General features: G+C 39.1%; 1 protein-coding gene across 17 annotated transcripts in view; it reads left to right on the forward strand.

The window, feature by feature from the left end:
- The first annotated feature begins 874 nt into the window (after nt 1-874).
- The window catches only part of DMD (dystrophin), an 886326-nt gene continuing 871441 nt past the window's right edge, over nt 875-15759 (forward strand). For 15 of the 17 annotated variants that reach the window (XM_088144790.1, XM_088144792.1, XM_088144787.1 and 12 more), the window contains exon 1: nt 970-1060. In XM_088144790.1, the coding sequence (XP_088000916.1) occupies nt 985-1060 (76 nt within the window). In that variant the 5' untranslated portion in view covers nt 970-984. Of the gene's footprint in view, nt 1061-15759 lie in introns of all 17 variants that reach the window. The other 2 variants (XM_088144802.1, XM_088144803.1) reach the window with 2 other exon arrangements.

Here is a 15759-nt window from a genome sequence, read left to right on the forward strand (position 1 = left end):
GAGAGAGAGAGAAGGCTCCACATTCCTTGAAAGTGTTCCTCTTCAAAAGTGGGGATGCATTAATTTGGATTCCTGCACTGACTGGGGGATTGAACTTGGTGGCCTAAATGTTTCCATCAAGTCTTATGATTCTACTGTATATATTTATGTGAAAACAGAGGTCTTCCCCTCCAACTGAAGCATTTTAAAGATGAAAAGCAATGCAGACAAAAGCGTTTCAGAAGTCTAGATAAATAACTGCAAGTGTTATAACACTGTCAGGTTGGGAAAAGTGGTGCTGACTGAACAAGGTAGGCTTACATCTGAACAGTTCAGGGTCTTTGCTAAGGACTAGTAGCCTCCCCAAAATAGCCCCAAGCTACTTAGGCCAGGCCTTGCTTGCCATTCCAGTTCCGGGATTCCAGCGCAGACTCTGGTGAATAAGTCAGACAGAAAGATGAGTGGAGCTTCAGTCGGAACATCCCTGTATGAAAGGGCTGCTTTTAAGCTACTTAATCATTCATGTTTGTCTTTCCCGCACTGTGCAATTTGCTCTCTAATTGCTCCTCTTCGCATTGATCTGGTGCGGGGCGGAAGGGGACTCTCTGGAGTCTCTGCTGATTTATTGAGACCTTATTCCTTCTCCGCTTTCACCTTCCATGGCAGTCTCTCTCTCTCTGCCTGGCTCTATTTTTAAGGCAGGCTCTCGCCGCTCAGCACCTGTTCTCGCGGCTCGGAGCAGCAGAGTTTGACAGCTCTCCCGCCCATGTGATCTCGAGCCAGTTTAGCCGGAGGGCTTCGCCCTCGCGCCCTCCTTCCTTTGGCTTCCTGCCGCCACGCTAACTCTCTCTCTCTCCTCCCACTCCCGCTTCTCCGAAGAAAACAGAAACCTCTCCTATTCAAACTTTGGTGGGTCTCCGTTTTCTGGCCTGAGGGAAGCTCCAGCCTGCAGAAGCAGAGCCAAGCGAGACCTTTCGGTGCCCGGATAGGCGTGTGGGCTTGGCCATGGCTGAAGCAGGAGGACAACCTGAGGAAGCGTCTGCAGTTGACGAGTTCAGTGATATTATCAAGAGCAGATCTGGTAGGACAAACTCTTTGGGGTTTTTACACAGGTGGATTGGGTTTGGGGTTTAAAAACAAAAGCAACAAGCAACTTTTCCATTGAGTGGAAGAGGTTCTTGACACAGAGAAAAAGCTGGCTCCGAAGTTGCTGTTGGGAACTTTTCTGTCGCAGCCAGGTGCGAGACGCTCTTCTGCCAAGTGAAACTGTACGCTCAACTGTACTAGTGCTGGGTATGCGGCACTCTGGGGAAAGCTCTGTGTGCGTTTAATTTCCCTCCTCCTCTGGTCAAAAGGCATTTCCACTTATCTCATTTTAGACTAAGTGTTCTTAATTCACCTTCTTCCTGAGAAGCCAGTGGAAACGTGAGTGAGAATTAATGTAGCTTTAATGAAAACAATGGGATGTAATGGGGGAGGGGTGTACATGGAAGGCATTCAAATGGAAAGAAGGAAATTAAACACTTGTTTTATTTAGCTTTTATTTTATTTTATTTTATTTTTTCTCTCTCTCTGAGCAAACTGCGAATTGTTTGCTTTGGATTATTAATGCAATATCACAAGCCAGGAGAAAAGAGAGCTTGTGGCTCTCTTTTTCTCTCTCTTTATTATGCACAACAACAGGCTCCAGGTTTTAATAATCTCATAAGTTGCAGCACAGGCCATTATAGCTGCAAATGGAAGCAGCTGTAATGGTTCACCACTGGATAAAGTTTCAGTTGCCTGGGCTGCCTCCTTGCCTTTAGCCTTGGAAAGGAACCAATTCACAGGCAATGCAGGTATTAACAGTTCATTCAGAATTCATATTTTTACGAAGGAATGTAGAGTCACTTAATTGTTTCTGAAAAGTTATGTACTTAACCAGTAGAAGGAAAAGGAGATTAATGGCACTGCCATATCCACTCTCTAAAACATATGGTTAGATTTTACAGAGGGAGTAGCTCCTCTCATTTCAAAGTTAAAATCCAAAAGAATAAAGCAAAATGGTTTGTGTGTATTCAAGATCAGCGAATACAAGAGACAAAGAGGAGTCTGTTGCCAGTCCCAGGCTTAATTTAAACATGATGCGCGGTTCAGAATAACCACAACATTCATGTGACTTCACTGATGTTTCCTTTAAATGAGTTACTTATTTAAATTTATTACACTGACACATGGAGCCATAGCTGGAATAGAACCATGGTAGCCTGTAATATTGTACATGGATCACCTGAGGACTCTTGTATGAAAATGCCCATTTGAAATTCTCTGCATTTAAAGTCTGTACACATGCAGAATCATCTTGATATGGGAATGTGCAGAAAGCCTTATCTGGAAAACATTCTTGTAAATTTCTGGAACCACGAAAGCACAGCTGAAATGGTTTGCTGGTACTTTTAATTACTCCCATGACTTTGGGCTCATCTCTACATCCTACAGGACAACAACAAATTCTTGTTTTCTATTTAAATGTTTGATATCTTGTGGTTACAGTCAGATTTTGGAGATGTCCTTGAAGTATTTCATACAAGTGCCCAAATAAGAAATTCTATGGTAATTCAATCAAAAACTATCCTGGGATGTTTTCAGATGGTTGCATTGTCTTAGACACCTAAAAATGACAACTTGTGGGACCCTCCGTAGCATTTCAATACTATTGTTACCTTGGGATGAAAGAAAAGCTCCAGATTTTTCCAAAAGCTGCTAATTTTCAGCAAGTTTCAATTTGTCCTTAATCACAAATAAATAAAATGAAACTTGAAATAGATTAAGTTGTGAAATCCTAGGTGCATTTTGTGATCGCTTAGAATTACATAAAAATAGATATATCTATTATTGAAATATTGTAGTGGAACTCCAGGGTTAGGCCTCTCTGCCATCGATGAAAAATACCTTGTTTTCTTCTTAAGACCTTTAAAACTTTTAATTGGTTGAGAAAGGATTAACATTCCTTAGATTGCTATTCTATACATTTTTAAAAGGAAGCACAATGGGACTAAATTTTGAATAAGTGTGCACATGAGTTGACCTGCATGAATTATAACAAATACTGCACTTCTGGTAATGATATCTAGAATTACTGCTGATAAGTTTAATTACAAGAGAAACTTATGTTACCCTTCAGATTGAAACCTGCAACTCTAGCATTAGTCACGGACACATTTCCCCATAAAACATTCTATTTTTGCGAGTTTGCTGTTTGTAATCTGAACTCCTTCTGTGTATTGCCTTCCTTTCATCTGTTCTCACATTTGGTATTGTGAAGAATAAAAGAGGTCCTGTGTCATTTGAAAGGAACAATGTATTTAAACATTTTTGAAATCAGAACTTTTCCAGAGAGAAGCTGTGTCACTGAGGTTAGATAAGTTGGACTAAGAGAGGAAGATTGATTTGAGGTTTATTTCCCACTGTAGTTTTATGATTAAGATTTCTGTTTAAAGCTACCTGTGAAAACATTTGATCTTAAGGGTTAGATATATTTCCATGACTTTCATGTGGAAAGGAAGGATTACAAAAGAGAACTATTCAAAGTTATGACAGTAAGCAGGGGGTCTGCCCATCCAAAGAATGGCAGTTTATTACAAAGGAAGACTTTAGAAAATAATTCAAGGAAAGTTGACATAGTTGCATAAAGTTGATTGGCTTGAAGGACCATGTATAATACTGTTTGGAGAATGACTCATTTTTTCTGCATTTTAACATTGCCTGTGATTGGTTCTACTTTTATTCAAACTTCATGGGAATATACAGTTGATATGGAAAAATAATAGCTGACCCGCTTCTCAATATTATATATAAGTCTTGTTGACTTCACTACAAAACAAACTCAAGAAATATTTGCATAGTACTGCAAGATTAATTGGAATGACTTTTAACTTCTTTGGAATATTGGAACAAGCATTTAAGCATGTCAGAACATCTCTAGTGTCTTTAAACATCTGCATGTTTTTTCAGAGAAAGGCCACTAAGTTTAATGAGACTTGTTCCCACATACATAGCAACAGTATAGCGTTCTTAAGGTACAGTCCTATTCATGCTTAGTTGGTTCCATTTACTTTTCAGTAAACAGGTATTAATTATTTACAAATAAGAAACCTCACTTGTAAAAATTAACATATCCACTGTTTCTCAATAATGCCCCAAAGACTATTGCTAACACATTTTAAGCAGCCAACACTAGACTGATAATATAGTAATATTAATACAGTATATTAATATAGTAGTGATGTGTATCAGATAATTTTTTTGTAGCAAATGCTACAAAAAACACAATTATGGGGCAATAAGGAACATACCCAACAGCAAGAGAATTCTTGTACAAAAAAACTTGAATATTTGATGACAAAACTTGACTTGTAAATTTCATATTTCTTTTGAGAAAGAACATGCTTACAGTAATTTCCTTTAACAGTGTCTTAAATATAGGAAATTATAGTTTGAAGCTTTTACATCTGTTTGTTAAATATTGGAACTTTTCATCCCCTCAGGAGTTACCAGTAAATCATAACCATTTCTATTAAAAAGAAAAAAAAAGTTACCACATGTTTTCATTTTTTTATTATTATTATTATTATTATTATTATTATTATTATTATTATTATTATTATATTAAGAGATTATAAGTCCTACATTGAATTAGATTGTCTCTAAGTTAGGATCCAAATGGAATCTTCTGGCATGTTCAAATGGCTTGCACTGACGATGGTTGCAGCATCCTGTGGTCATGTGATTGCCATTTGCACAAGCAAAGTCAATGGGGAAGCTGGCAGGGAAGGTTGCAAGTCACTCCTGCCACTTTTTCTCCTGAGGAGTTCCACATTGGCATGATTCTCTTAGTTTATGTCACTCTCATATCCGAGGCGGGCAGATGAAGTGTTAGGGGGTCTTTGCCCAAGGACCCCTACTGGTAAGTGTGTCTTCTGTGTCAAAGGGCAGTGCTCTAACCACTATACTATCCAGAAACCATACAGGGATGAGACAAGAGAACCTGAAACTGTTGTACTACTACAACAGTAATGAGAGGGGATATATGAAACACATGAGGGAACTATGGATGAACAGAAGACCTACATCCACACTAATTGAAAAACAGCTAGTTACCCAGTGCTTCAACATAGCGAACAGGAAGCTACTATCACAATTTGAGATAGACCAACTATATATTACATCCCAGACTCAAGAAGCCCTGGAAGAAGAACTGGATGTCAACCAACACCTGAAACTGGAATGTCACTGCCACCTTTCCATTACAGAGCACAGCAGCTGATATGAGACATAAGTTCATGGATAAACTAGCTACAGTCAGTCTTTGAGACTGATTACCAAGGCTCATTGGAGAAGTATCATCAGATAGTATGCTAGAAGATGCCAATAGAGCCCTCACAACAATCCCTACTACCACTATAACTCAAACCAGTGAACTAGTATATGCTATAGCCACTGTAATTCTGGAGATGCTTGGCTGCACGATAAAGTAAGCTGGCCAAAGTAGGACATGGAGGCTGCCAATGTGAAGACCCTGAAGCTCCTCACAATGTACAGAGGTTTGCACCCAAAGTCCAACACCCAGAGACTGTATACCAGCTGGAAAGAAGGCAGGTGGGTCTTCTGAGTGTCAAAGCCAGTGTCCTGGATGAAACCCAGAGCATCCAGGACAACATCAGTAAGATGGCACGCAAAGATAAGTTGCTGAGAGAATGCCTGAGGCAACAGCAGGCATGGGAAGGAGTTCAACCAGAGGAAGTGCCATGGCAAGACAAACCCCTGCATGGAATGTACCATCGACAGATAGCTGAGGTGGCTGACATTGGGAAGTCCTACCAGTGGCTGGAAATGGCTGGACTGAAAGACCATAGCAGTTCAAGGACAGGACTAAGCACCAGATCCATAGAATCTGGTTCAAAGGACCCAAGGTGCAGACTGTGCAGAAAGGCCTTAGAGACAGTCCAACACATAGGGCAAGATATAAGATGCAGGCAGGAACATCATACACTGAATGGCACAACCAAGTAGCTGGCATTGTATACAGGAACATCTGCACAGTGTATGGTCTAGACCCTCCCAAGTCTAGATGGGAGATTCCACTGAAGGTTGTGGAGAATAACAAGGTAAGATCCTGTGGAACATCCAGATCCAGATGGACAGGGAGGTACTGGCCAATCAACCAGACATTGTGCTAGTTGAGAAGGACCAGAGGACAGTGGTATGATAGATGTAGTGGTGCCAAGTGACAGCAACATGAGGAAGAAGGAGTATGAGAAGCTGGAGAAGTACCATGGTCTGAAGGAGGAACTAGAGAGGATGTGGAAAATAAAGGCCAAAGTGGTCCCAGTGGTGGTAGGAGCAGTTGGGGCTGTGACTCCTAAGCTGGGGGAGTGGCTCCAACAGATCCCAGAAGATAGTGAGTTCTTCTATGGATTATGTCAGAGCTTTCTGTCCATAAAAGTGCAATGCTAGTAACAGCTAAGATATTAAGATACTAGTAGAGGACCTGAGATTGAGGAGACGTATACCACCCATAGGTGTGAGAGGGGATACACACACACAGGGTTTACATTCAGAAGCAAAAGGACTTGACATAATTCTAGGACTGTTACCTTTTCTCCCATAATTAGAGCTCAGAAATATTTGTTCCTGCTACAGGGTTCTGATAACAAGTGATAAACCTCAGACTGCCAACAATGCAAGCCAAACATTCATTTTTGTCCAAAGAGTATGATATATGGACCTGTTTATAGTTAATAGGTCCAAATATTCCTCTACTTCCTCAATATACTAATATATTAGTTGCTCCTGTGCAAGGAACTCACTCCTGTGATACAAGTTCAACAACAAACCCAGAGTAAGAAATAAATATAACTGAATTTTGGAAGATATATGCTTGCGTTTTTGACAATCTGATCTTATCCTCAGTCTTTTCATTATCAGAAAAAAAAAAAGATTTTTAAATATTAAATTTTAGATCATGATTAAAAACAACACATCAGAATAAACATTGATAGTACATTCTTATGTTGTTAGATCTGCTATGGAATGAAGTATTTTCAGTTAAGAAAAGTTAGTTTTCCTCACCTGTAATTAATAAATATATAAATCATTTAATACTAGAAAGGTAATGTAGTCTGTCATATTACCTCCCTAGCAAGGAGCCCCAAAGCATTTTTAGCTTTTCCCCTGGAATGCCTGTCACTTGCAGAAGTAATTAATTTGCTTCTACATTTTGCTTTATTTTGAAAACCAATTATTGATCCAAAATAAGATCCTTAGCTTGATAGTGAGTTCCTCTATGGATTACGAGGATGGTCCTGTTTCCTGATATATCATGCCCATTGTTTTTATTTCGTGACTGCTAAAAGAACTCAGGAATATTGTTGAGGGACTTTCTCAATATATGCATATATTCGTGATGTCTTTATTTCTATAAATGCTTATTTGACACTCTGAAATAATGTAAAGAATTATCAGGTTTCAGATGTCCAAATGTGTTTATAGCTTGTCAGTTGGTCCTAATTCTTGAGTTCTTGCAATATTCATGTTTAAAAAGCTACAGATCCTTCCTTTCCAATGTATAACAGAAATCCTTAGGAGAACACTGTTTGGTACAAATCTTGGTTCTCATTAAGTCCCAAGAAGATGGTATTTGTGGCTTATAATATGTTAAACCAAGTGAAGTCTGACCTGGAGGAGTGCATCCATAGGTAGCTCATTCCATACTTAGACCAGCCTATTATCTTTCTCTGGATTCCCTGCTAAGCTGTGATGGATAAAGTTTCTTTATAGCTGTTTTCGAGCTTGAAAAGCTGACATGGCAGATGTCCATTTTACATTTTGTAAGGTGCATGCCTTGAGTGACCTTTGATTACTTTGTCTATTTTTTTAAAAATCTTTCTTTACACTAGAATAGATTGCAGTCCAAATGATTGTTGCATTACTGTAAATGCAGGCTAATAAAAAGAATTCAAAAACATCTACAATAAGTCTTTCAACTTTTTCCTACGTACTAGTTCAGAGTGTAACAGAATGTGAATATTTATTTTGAAGCCAGAGTCTACAAAACAGCTTTAAACACTGTTTTACATCTGGAATAACTTGGTTTGAGGTCTTGCTGAGTGACTGAGAATAGGCACTTGGCACTTAATTAAACAGAACTTTCTGACTACATACGCAACATGTTCTCTTCCTGTAATATACTTTTCCTAATTATAGTTAACACCAAATTACAATTAGGAGCAAATAAGCCCTGTTAATTTTTATTTGATTTAATTCTAATAGTGAATGGTTAGAGTGATTGTGCAGATTGCCATAATCTGCACAAGCATAAAGCATTGACCCAATTCACTTTCATAATGTAGGAACTGAGGCTGGTGCTTTTTTTTCCTGCTTCCATCTCAGTGTTTATATCCTAATATAGTTAAACTGAAGTCCTTTGGGAGGAAAAGCTTTATACAATTAAAATAAATAACAAAAATAAAATAAATACAGTCCCCATTGTTGTCCGACTTCACATAAAATACTAAGGTAAGACTGATTATCCAAATTGAGCCACTAAAGAATAAAGCTCATTATTACACTAAGTGCAGCCAGTGCTTAAGTATCTTCCTATTTTAGTCAATAGTAACTGCTGGATTTTTATAGGTTTTGGTTTGGATCTTTAACCAGTTAAAACAAACAAACAAACAAACAAAAAAACAAACATTGTGGGATCACAAATGTGGAGTGTGTGTGTTTTTTTTTTTTAATTTGCTATTGAATTGTACCTAAAGTTCTTTTCAGTATCCTCACAGAGATATTAGAGTTATTAGATATAAAATATTTGAAACACTAATATTTGTTTTGAAATACGTAAATAGTCAAATAATGAATTAGAAAAACTAAATTTGTGCACATAAAGATACTCTAAATCGTTACGGGCTTACTTCTATTTTATGAACTTTAATTTTACATTATCAGCTGAACAAGAAAGTCTGCGAAAATAGTACCTTTTACTTTTTATTACTAAAATGAACTTTAAGTCATACTGGTAAAACAGGTGAATTTGCTTTCACTGTTTCCAGTTGCCTAACTGTTCACTCCCTGACTAATACAGGTAGCTTATTTTCTTGGCTGTACTCAGTATGAGTTGCTCAATAAGGGGTACAGGGTGAAAGAGGACAACTACAGGATTTTGGACAATTTCAGAAAGTGGAAAATATACTGGAAAGCACAACTTACTTGGCTATAGTTAACATTACTTAGTGGTGTAGCACAGAGTGAAGATCCAAGTCCATTATTTCTTGCTGACTGGGGAAAATGTCCCTGAATGACATGTCAGCCAGCATGAGCTAATCATGACTCCACTCTGTCATCTATGAGTGGGGAGAACAGATCTTGTTTTCTTGAGCTTGGTGGATCTCATAGCTTCCTCTGCCTGGTCCCTTCTCAGATATCCCCCTACCAGGCTCATATGTCATCTATAACTGGTTCCCACAAATGTAGATCTCACCCCCACCCAAATATTCTTTGAGATGACCATGTGTGTAATTTAGCTCCTAACAATCCTCGTATTGCTGCAACTTGTCTATAAATCACCTTTGGATATGTCACAGCTACAAATCATATCCTGTGTTTGAAAGGGGTATCCTGTTACTACCTCCTCCTTAAACAGTATTTCTAGTTGGTATATGTACAAGCCCCTATAAGCCAGCATATATCAGGTTACAATCATTTTGATCATTTTTCATGCTTGAGTTCTGATTTGTCCAATGCACCACCATCAAATATGTGCATCTGAGAAAATGATGTTCACTGCTCTGGCATGTTTGATATTGCAGAAATGATAAGCCTCAGGCTTTGCACTTACCTAGGTCATTCTCACCCAACATATTGGGGATAGGGAGCTTTCATCACAGCAAGACCCAATGCAATGGGTTTCATCCTCTCCTACAACATGCTTCTATTAAGCAGTTGCATGTGAACTCCATTTCACGGGCTGAGATAAAGTTTCTATTGTGTACTGATTGTGTGCATATAGGTCCAGCTTGTGGATGATGCTATGGCCATATATTCACACTTATTTACAGGCAATATCTTGTGCTACTAAGGAAAAATGCATGTTAATAACAGTCAGAATATGTATAATATAAGCTTTACATACTGAGGACCTCTATCTACCACTAACCTCAATGCAATTGTAGGCAGTCCCCAAACAAATGCAGATGTGGAACCCCAATACTAAAATGATTAATGCCAGAACCCTTGGGCATAAAAGCATGATAATATCATTATCATGAATTAGAATCTCATGAGAGGTAGCCACCCCCGTGAATCAAAAATAGACCTTCATAGCCTCAACAGATGGCTAAATATACTCTGGTTTGCTCCACACAACAGTTCCTCTCTGTTAGGAATGGGTTTAGATTCCTGCTGGTCTGTTCCAGCCTTTCTCTCATTATTATAGCCTGACCAGTCCTGGTTGTCAATACCAGAATGGTGCTTTTTGGTTCTACAAGCATCATCATATTGGATGACTTCCATGTCACCTGCCAGCTCTCCAGATTGACCACATTGAAAATTTTGGCATATGTAAACTTAGCCATTCTGGCAAAAGCAGTTGTTAAAGAAGTATATTGGCTCAGTCTTATATTCCTATTGAGTTCCTCCTGGTTCCTGCTTCAGAATCACATGCAACTATGGAGAAATTAAATAAGATACAGACATAATACCTGTCTAGGATATGCTTTTGCAGTTTGTCAGGCAGTTAAATGCCTGGGGGGGGGGGGGATTCTTTGTGTGCAGAAATGAAGGCTTCAGAGCCTTACTACTGCTGGTTCATTTCCCACAGTTCCTCAGGGTCTTGCTTGGTCCTCAAACGGCTGCTCCTTCTGCATTTTTAATATCTGATTTCTCTACACTACACTTGCTTCTCTCCACTGAAAATATATTCCATAAAAATTGAAATGGGCCGTATTTACATCTTATTCATATGACTGAATTGTTTGGCTTTCTCTGACTTGTGATTCTCTCTCATGGAAAAACAGCTTCTAAAGTCTTGCTTACTTTCCTCAGGATATTTGAATAGACCGCTGCTGCCAGTACCTCTGCAGGGATCTGTTGGTCTTGTTACTGCCATGATGAATTAACTGTTTTTTTAAGTCATTACACAGTTTACTTAAGTGACCATCATATTTTCTTGTCCTTAATTTTCTGCTCTATTATACTTTTTTCTGGGTAGCATCTTGTTACATTTCTTCTAGTGGAAACATGTTTGTGAGCATATCCCTTTGAAAAATCTTTGTTGACTAACTGTTCTTTAATGGCCAGGTGTCAAGTCCACAAAGTCCAAACTCCAATTTAGAAGAATTCTCATGAAACCAGTCCTGGTTCAGATAAATCCTCCTTTATTGGTTGGTACATGCAGCTTGAAGCAAAGCATTGCTAAAACTAAAGCCTGTGTAAATTTCCCTCTACTTATCCCCCCCCCTTGCTACATTGGCGCCAAATTTCTTTCTCACAGAATAGTGGCCTTGTGCATTCCTCCCATTGATAACACAGTTCTTCCCAGCCTTCAGACTACCATCGGTTTTGTCTGCATTCAGGTCTTGCTGAAAATTCCCATATCAGTGTGAGCACCTCTCTATCTCATAGCAATATCCCAAGCACAACTATAAACTACCATTCCCCCCCACCCCAGGCACAAATGGCAGAATCAAATCAAGCAAACACCCATTGACTGCTATAGCTTTTTAAATTGACATTTGATTGATGCAGGTTCTGACATGCTGCCCCCTCAAAAAGGTCCCTCTTCACCTCGTTGATCTGGAAGCCTGGAAAATAATAGGTTACATTTTTCCAATCATTTTACTAAGGTTTGTCTGGATATTTTTTATAAAATTCTAAGAGCAAGTCAGGTACCTTAACATGTTTCTTTGAGACCCATTCAGCAAAAGATTTAGGGAAATGTTTCCAATGCACTAAATACTGAATGTCCCCTCTATGTTTTCTAGAGTCCAATATTTCCTTGACCTCAAAGTGCTGTTCTCCTTCAATCAAAATTGGTTCTGGGTTAGGCACTGCTGGTCTCCACTTATCAGACTCCTTGTATGGTTTCAAAAGTTCACTGTGAAAAACAGGATTAATCTTTCTTAGAGTTTTAGGGAGCTTTAAACGTACTGAAACCGGATTTATTACTTGTTCCACTTCAAATGGTCCTAGAATTTTGTATCCAAGTTTTTTGCATATTTGAGATGATTTTAGATTCTTAGTAGATAACCATACTTTGTCCCCCACTTTCCAAGGTTCATGTGGGGCTCTCTTTTTATCTGCTTGTTTTTTATAGCTTTCTCTTGCTTTTGTAATTGCTTCTTCTGTGATTGGCCACAATTGTCTTATTCTGTCCCCCCATGCATCAACTGATTTAACCTTTCCATGAGGCAATTCAGATATAGGTACAAAGTCTTGTCCTGATACAATTTTAAAAGGGGACAGACCTGTAATATCATGTACAGCATTATTGTAAGCCACTTCTGCATAAGGTAATAAGTCCACCCAATTGTCCTGTTGATAATTTATAAAGCATATTAGATATTGTTCCAACCCTGCATGCCTTCTCTCCATCGCTCCGTCTGTCTGGGGATGAAAAGAAGAGCTCATTGCTTGTTTGGATCCTAACAGTTTTAAAAACGCCCTCCAGAATTTTGAGACAAACTGGACCCCCTGTCACTGATCACTCTTTCAGGACAACCGTGCAATTTGTATATGTGTTGAATAAACAATTCAGCCAGTTCAGGTGCTGAGGGGATTGCTTTACAAGAGATGAAATGTGTTTGTTTAGAGAATAGATCAGTCACAGTCCAAATTACAGTCTTTTTTCTGCTCTCTGGCAGATCCACAATAAAGTCCATTGCATTCTCCTTCCAAGGTCTGGAAGGGCTTGCTACTGGCTGTAACAAACCTCATGGCTTCCCCCCCGCACGCCCCCCCCCCCGCCTTTTTGCCATAGCACAGACAGGACAGGTGTTTACATAGTCAGCAACATCTTTTCTTATGGAGGGCCACCAAAACTGCCTGCATAGTAGATGTAACGTTCTGACAAAGAACTGTTTTATCATCATGGCCTCTTTGCAGTACCTGCTTACGAGCCTCTTGAGGTTGTTGTTCAGTCGTTAAGTCGTGTCCGACTCTTCGTGACCCCATGAACCATATTGCGCCAGGCCTTCCTGTCCTTCACTGCCTCCCTGAGTTTGCTCAGTTTCATGGTCATTGCTTCAGTGATGCTATCTAACCATCTCATCCTCTGCCGTCTTCTTCTCCTTTTGCCTTCAATCTTTCCCAGCATCAGGGTCTTTTCCAAAGACTCCTCTCTTCGCATTAGGTGACCAAAGTATCTGAGCTTGAGCTTCATTATCAGTCCTTCCAATGAGTAATCAGGGTTGACCTCTTGAGGTACATAGAGTCTATCTGCTTTCCACCATGCTCCCTCCTTCTGGGTTAGTAATTCTTTATTTTTATGGAACCATTCATCCTTTTCCAGGAAACTATTTAAGTCTTTAAGTAACTCTGACTCAGTGAGAGGCTTTGTGGCTTTACTCTGTGATCTGGTGACTGCTGCTGTCATCTCTGGCTCCCTCTGTGTAGGGATTACAGCTGATACCACTTTCTCTCTCTGGCTATTGTGTTGAGGCAATCTTGAAAGAGCATCTGCCAAAAAATTCTTTCCCCCAAGGAGGTACTTTAAGGTGAAATTAAATAATAGAGAATTTTAATGCTGTTTTGTTACAATAGGACATTACTACTTATTATTTGCATTTATATCCTGTTTTTGAGCACTGTTACTTATTTGTTTATTTTAGCTGCCCCTATGAGGTCAGTTGGGCTGAGAGAGAAAGGCCCAAAGCTGTCCAAGAGGCCCCCAGAGAAACTTGTGTGTCTCCTGTCAATATGGGCCAGTGGGGGAGGCAGAACTAAAATGACTCCACTGCAAAACAGTGTATATGGTAGAGCTTCATGCTGAGTCACTAGTTAACATTTTGCATCCAAAGGCCACTTTTCACAATTGAGGAGGGAGGAGCTGAGGACTGCACACAGGATGGAATTTCATCACGCAAATAGGGCAGAATTTGGGGGAACTTTGAAGGTTTTAGTTAATTTTTAGAATTTTGATTTTTGTGGTTACTCTACAGTTTTCATGTGTTTTCCATCTCAGTGGCATAAAACCTTCTTAATCAGTTCTCAGCAATAATTGTCAAGGTAGTTTAGGGGCTGCAGATTTCAAACTGCCTTTTACTTTTCCCAACTTTGATAAATGGTGCCCCTCTCCATTTCAGTAGACTGCTGTCACCTTGATAAAAGACAAAATTTGAACAAACCCATCTCATTCAATAATGGACAACACAATCTTCATTGTCTTCTAAGATCTGTCTGATCCTTGAAGATCTTCCTTTGCTTTGGAATTTGGACAGCCAGGTTTCCCCATTTTGTGCTGCAAAGGAAAATAACTATTCTGAACTTTCCCACACACCCAAGCAATCTCCATTATTAGGCTCTGAATGGTCATTTACTTGATTTGGCAATAGCTGAAGCCATGTATTGCTGGCATACTTCAACACACTGGCTAGGTATGTTTGTTAGAAATTTGTCACAACACTGTTTCTCTATTATAATTCTCCCATAATGCGAAGTAACAGCTCCCAACCCATCACTTCCTGGTTGCCTTGCTTCTTCTCACCTTGGGGAGTTGGCTGTGGGGATCACATCAGGTTTGTGGGAGCCTAATGCACAAATAAGATATCCTAACTCACCTACTGCCAGTGGGAGCCAGAATTCCAACCTACCTAGCCACCTAGTGAAACTTATACTGTACCCTCTAATCCTTCAGGGCATTAACAGACTTCCTTCCAACATGTCTGTATTAATCCTCCTGCTCTCCAAAGCCTAAGAACCAGGCTTCTTCTGCCCTACCATCATTGTTTTGCCAGGCAAAATAAGATTAGCCAGGTAAGTGAAATTACCAGCACATTCTTCATTCTTCTATCATTTCTGCTGAACAGAAGACTGTTCTTGTTCTTGTATATTTTAGCAGACATTCATCTTTACTAAGGACCAGTTTAACATTTGTAGTACACAGCTTGGTGAGATTTGACTATTGACCACAAATTTATGTACTGTTAAGTAGTATTTTTGGCTAGGTATAAATCTGTTGCATTTCACAGTCACCCTATTCATAGTGACAAATTTAGTGCAAAAATAGTATCACCATCTTAATGTTGGCATTAAGAATGCCATCTCAAGGCATTCTGGCCGTTGTTATGCTTTGTTTCACCTCAACTATGTGTCTGCTAGATACAGTTTTAACTTTCACATTTCACATTCACACTTTCCTTTTTAGTTCTACTATGCTTTAAACAGTGGTCAATAAGGTAAAATTGTTACAAGATAAGTTACGCTGTATCTTAATGTTATATAGAAGCAGAAATCCTGCTAGCAACATGTACGGTATGGAAATGTCCTTAAGAATTTTTTTTCTTTTTTCTGAGGTTAGTCAAGCTGGTTTTTTTTTTTTAAAGCATGTGCTGAATGAGAGTGTATTTTCATACTACAGCCTATTAATAGCCAACAAGTGTGAATCAAGTAATGTATAAAGTATCATTGGTTTGGCATCTAATTTGTTTAGGTAGTTATCTTGACATAACTTGGTAGTTCACCATGTAGTTGGCAGATTACTGAAGGCGTGGTTAAGATCTATAAGCAGAGCTATGAGAAGCAAGT

This window comes from Python bivittatus, unplaced genomic scaffold (assembly GCF_059951505.1).
Source record: "Python bivittatus isolate LINGU-HERP-01145 unplaced genomic scaffold, Pbiv_v1 ctg000350_np1212, whole genome shotgun sequence".
In the NCBI taxonomy this organism is placed as follows: domain Eukaryota; kingdom Metazoa; phylum Chordata; class Lepidosauria; order Squamata; family Pythonidae; genus Python; species Python bivittatus.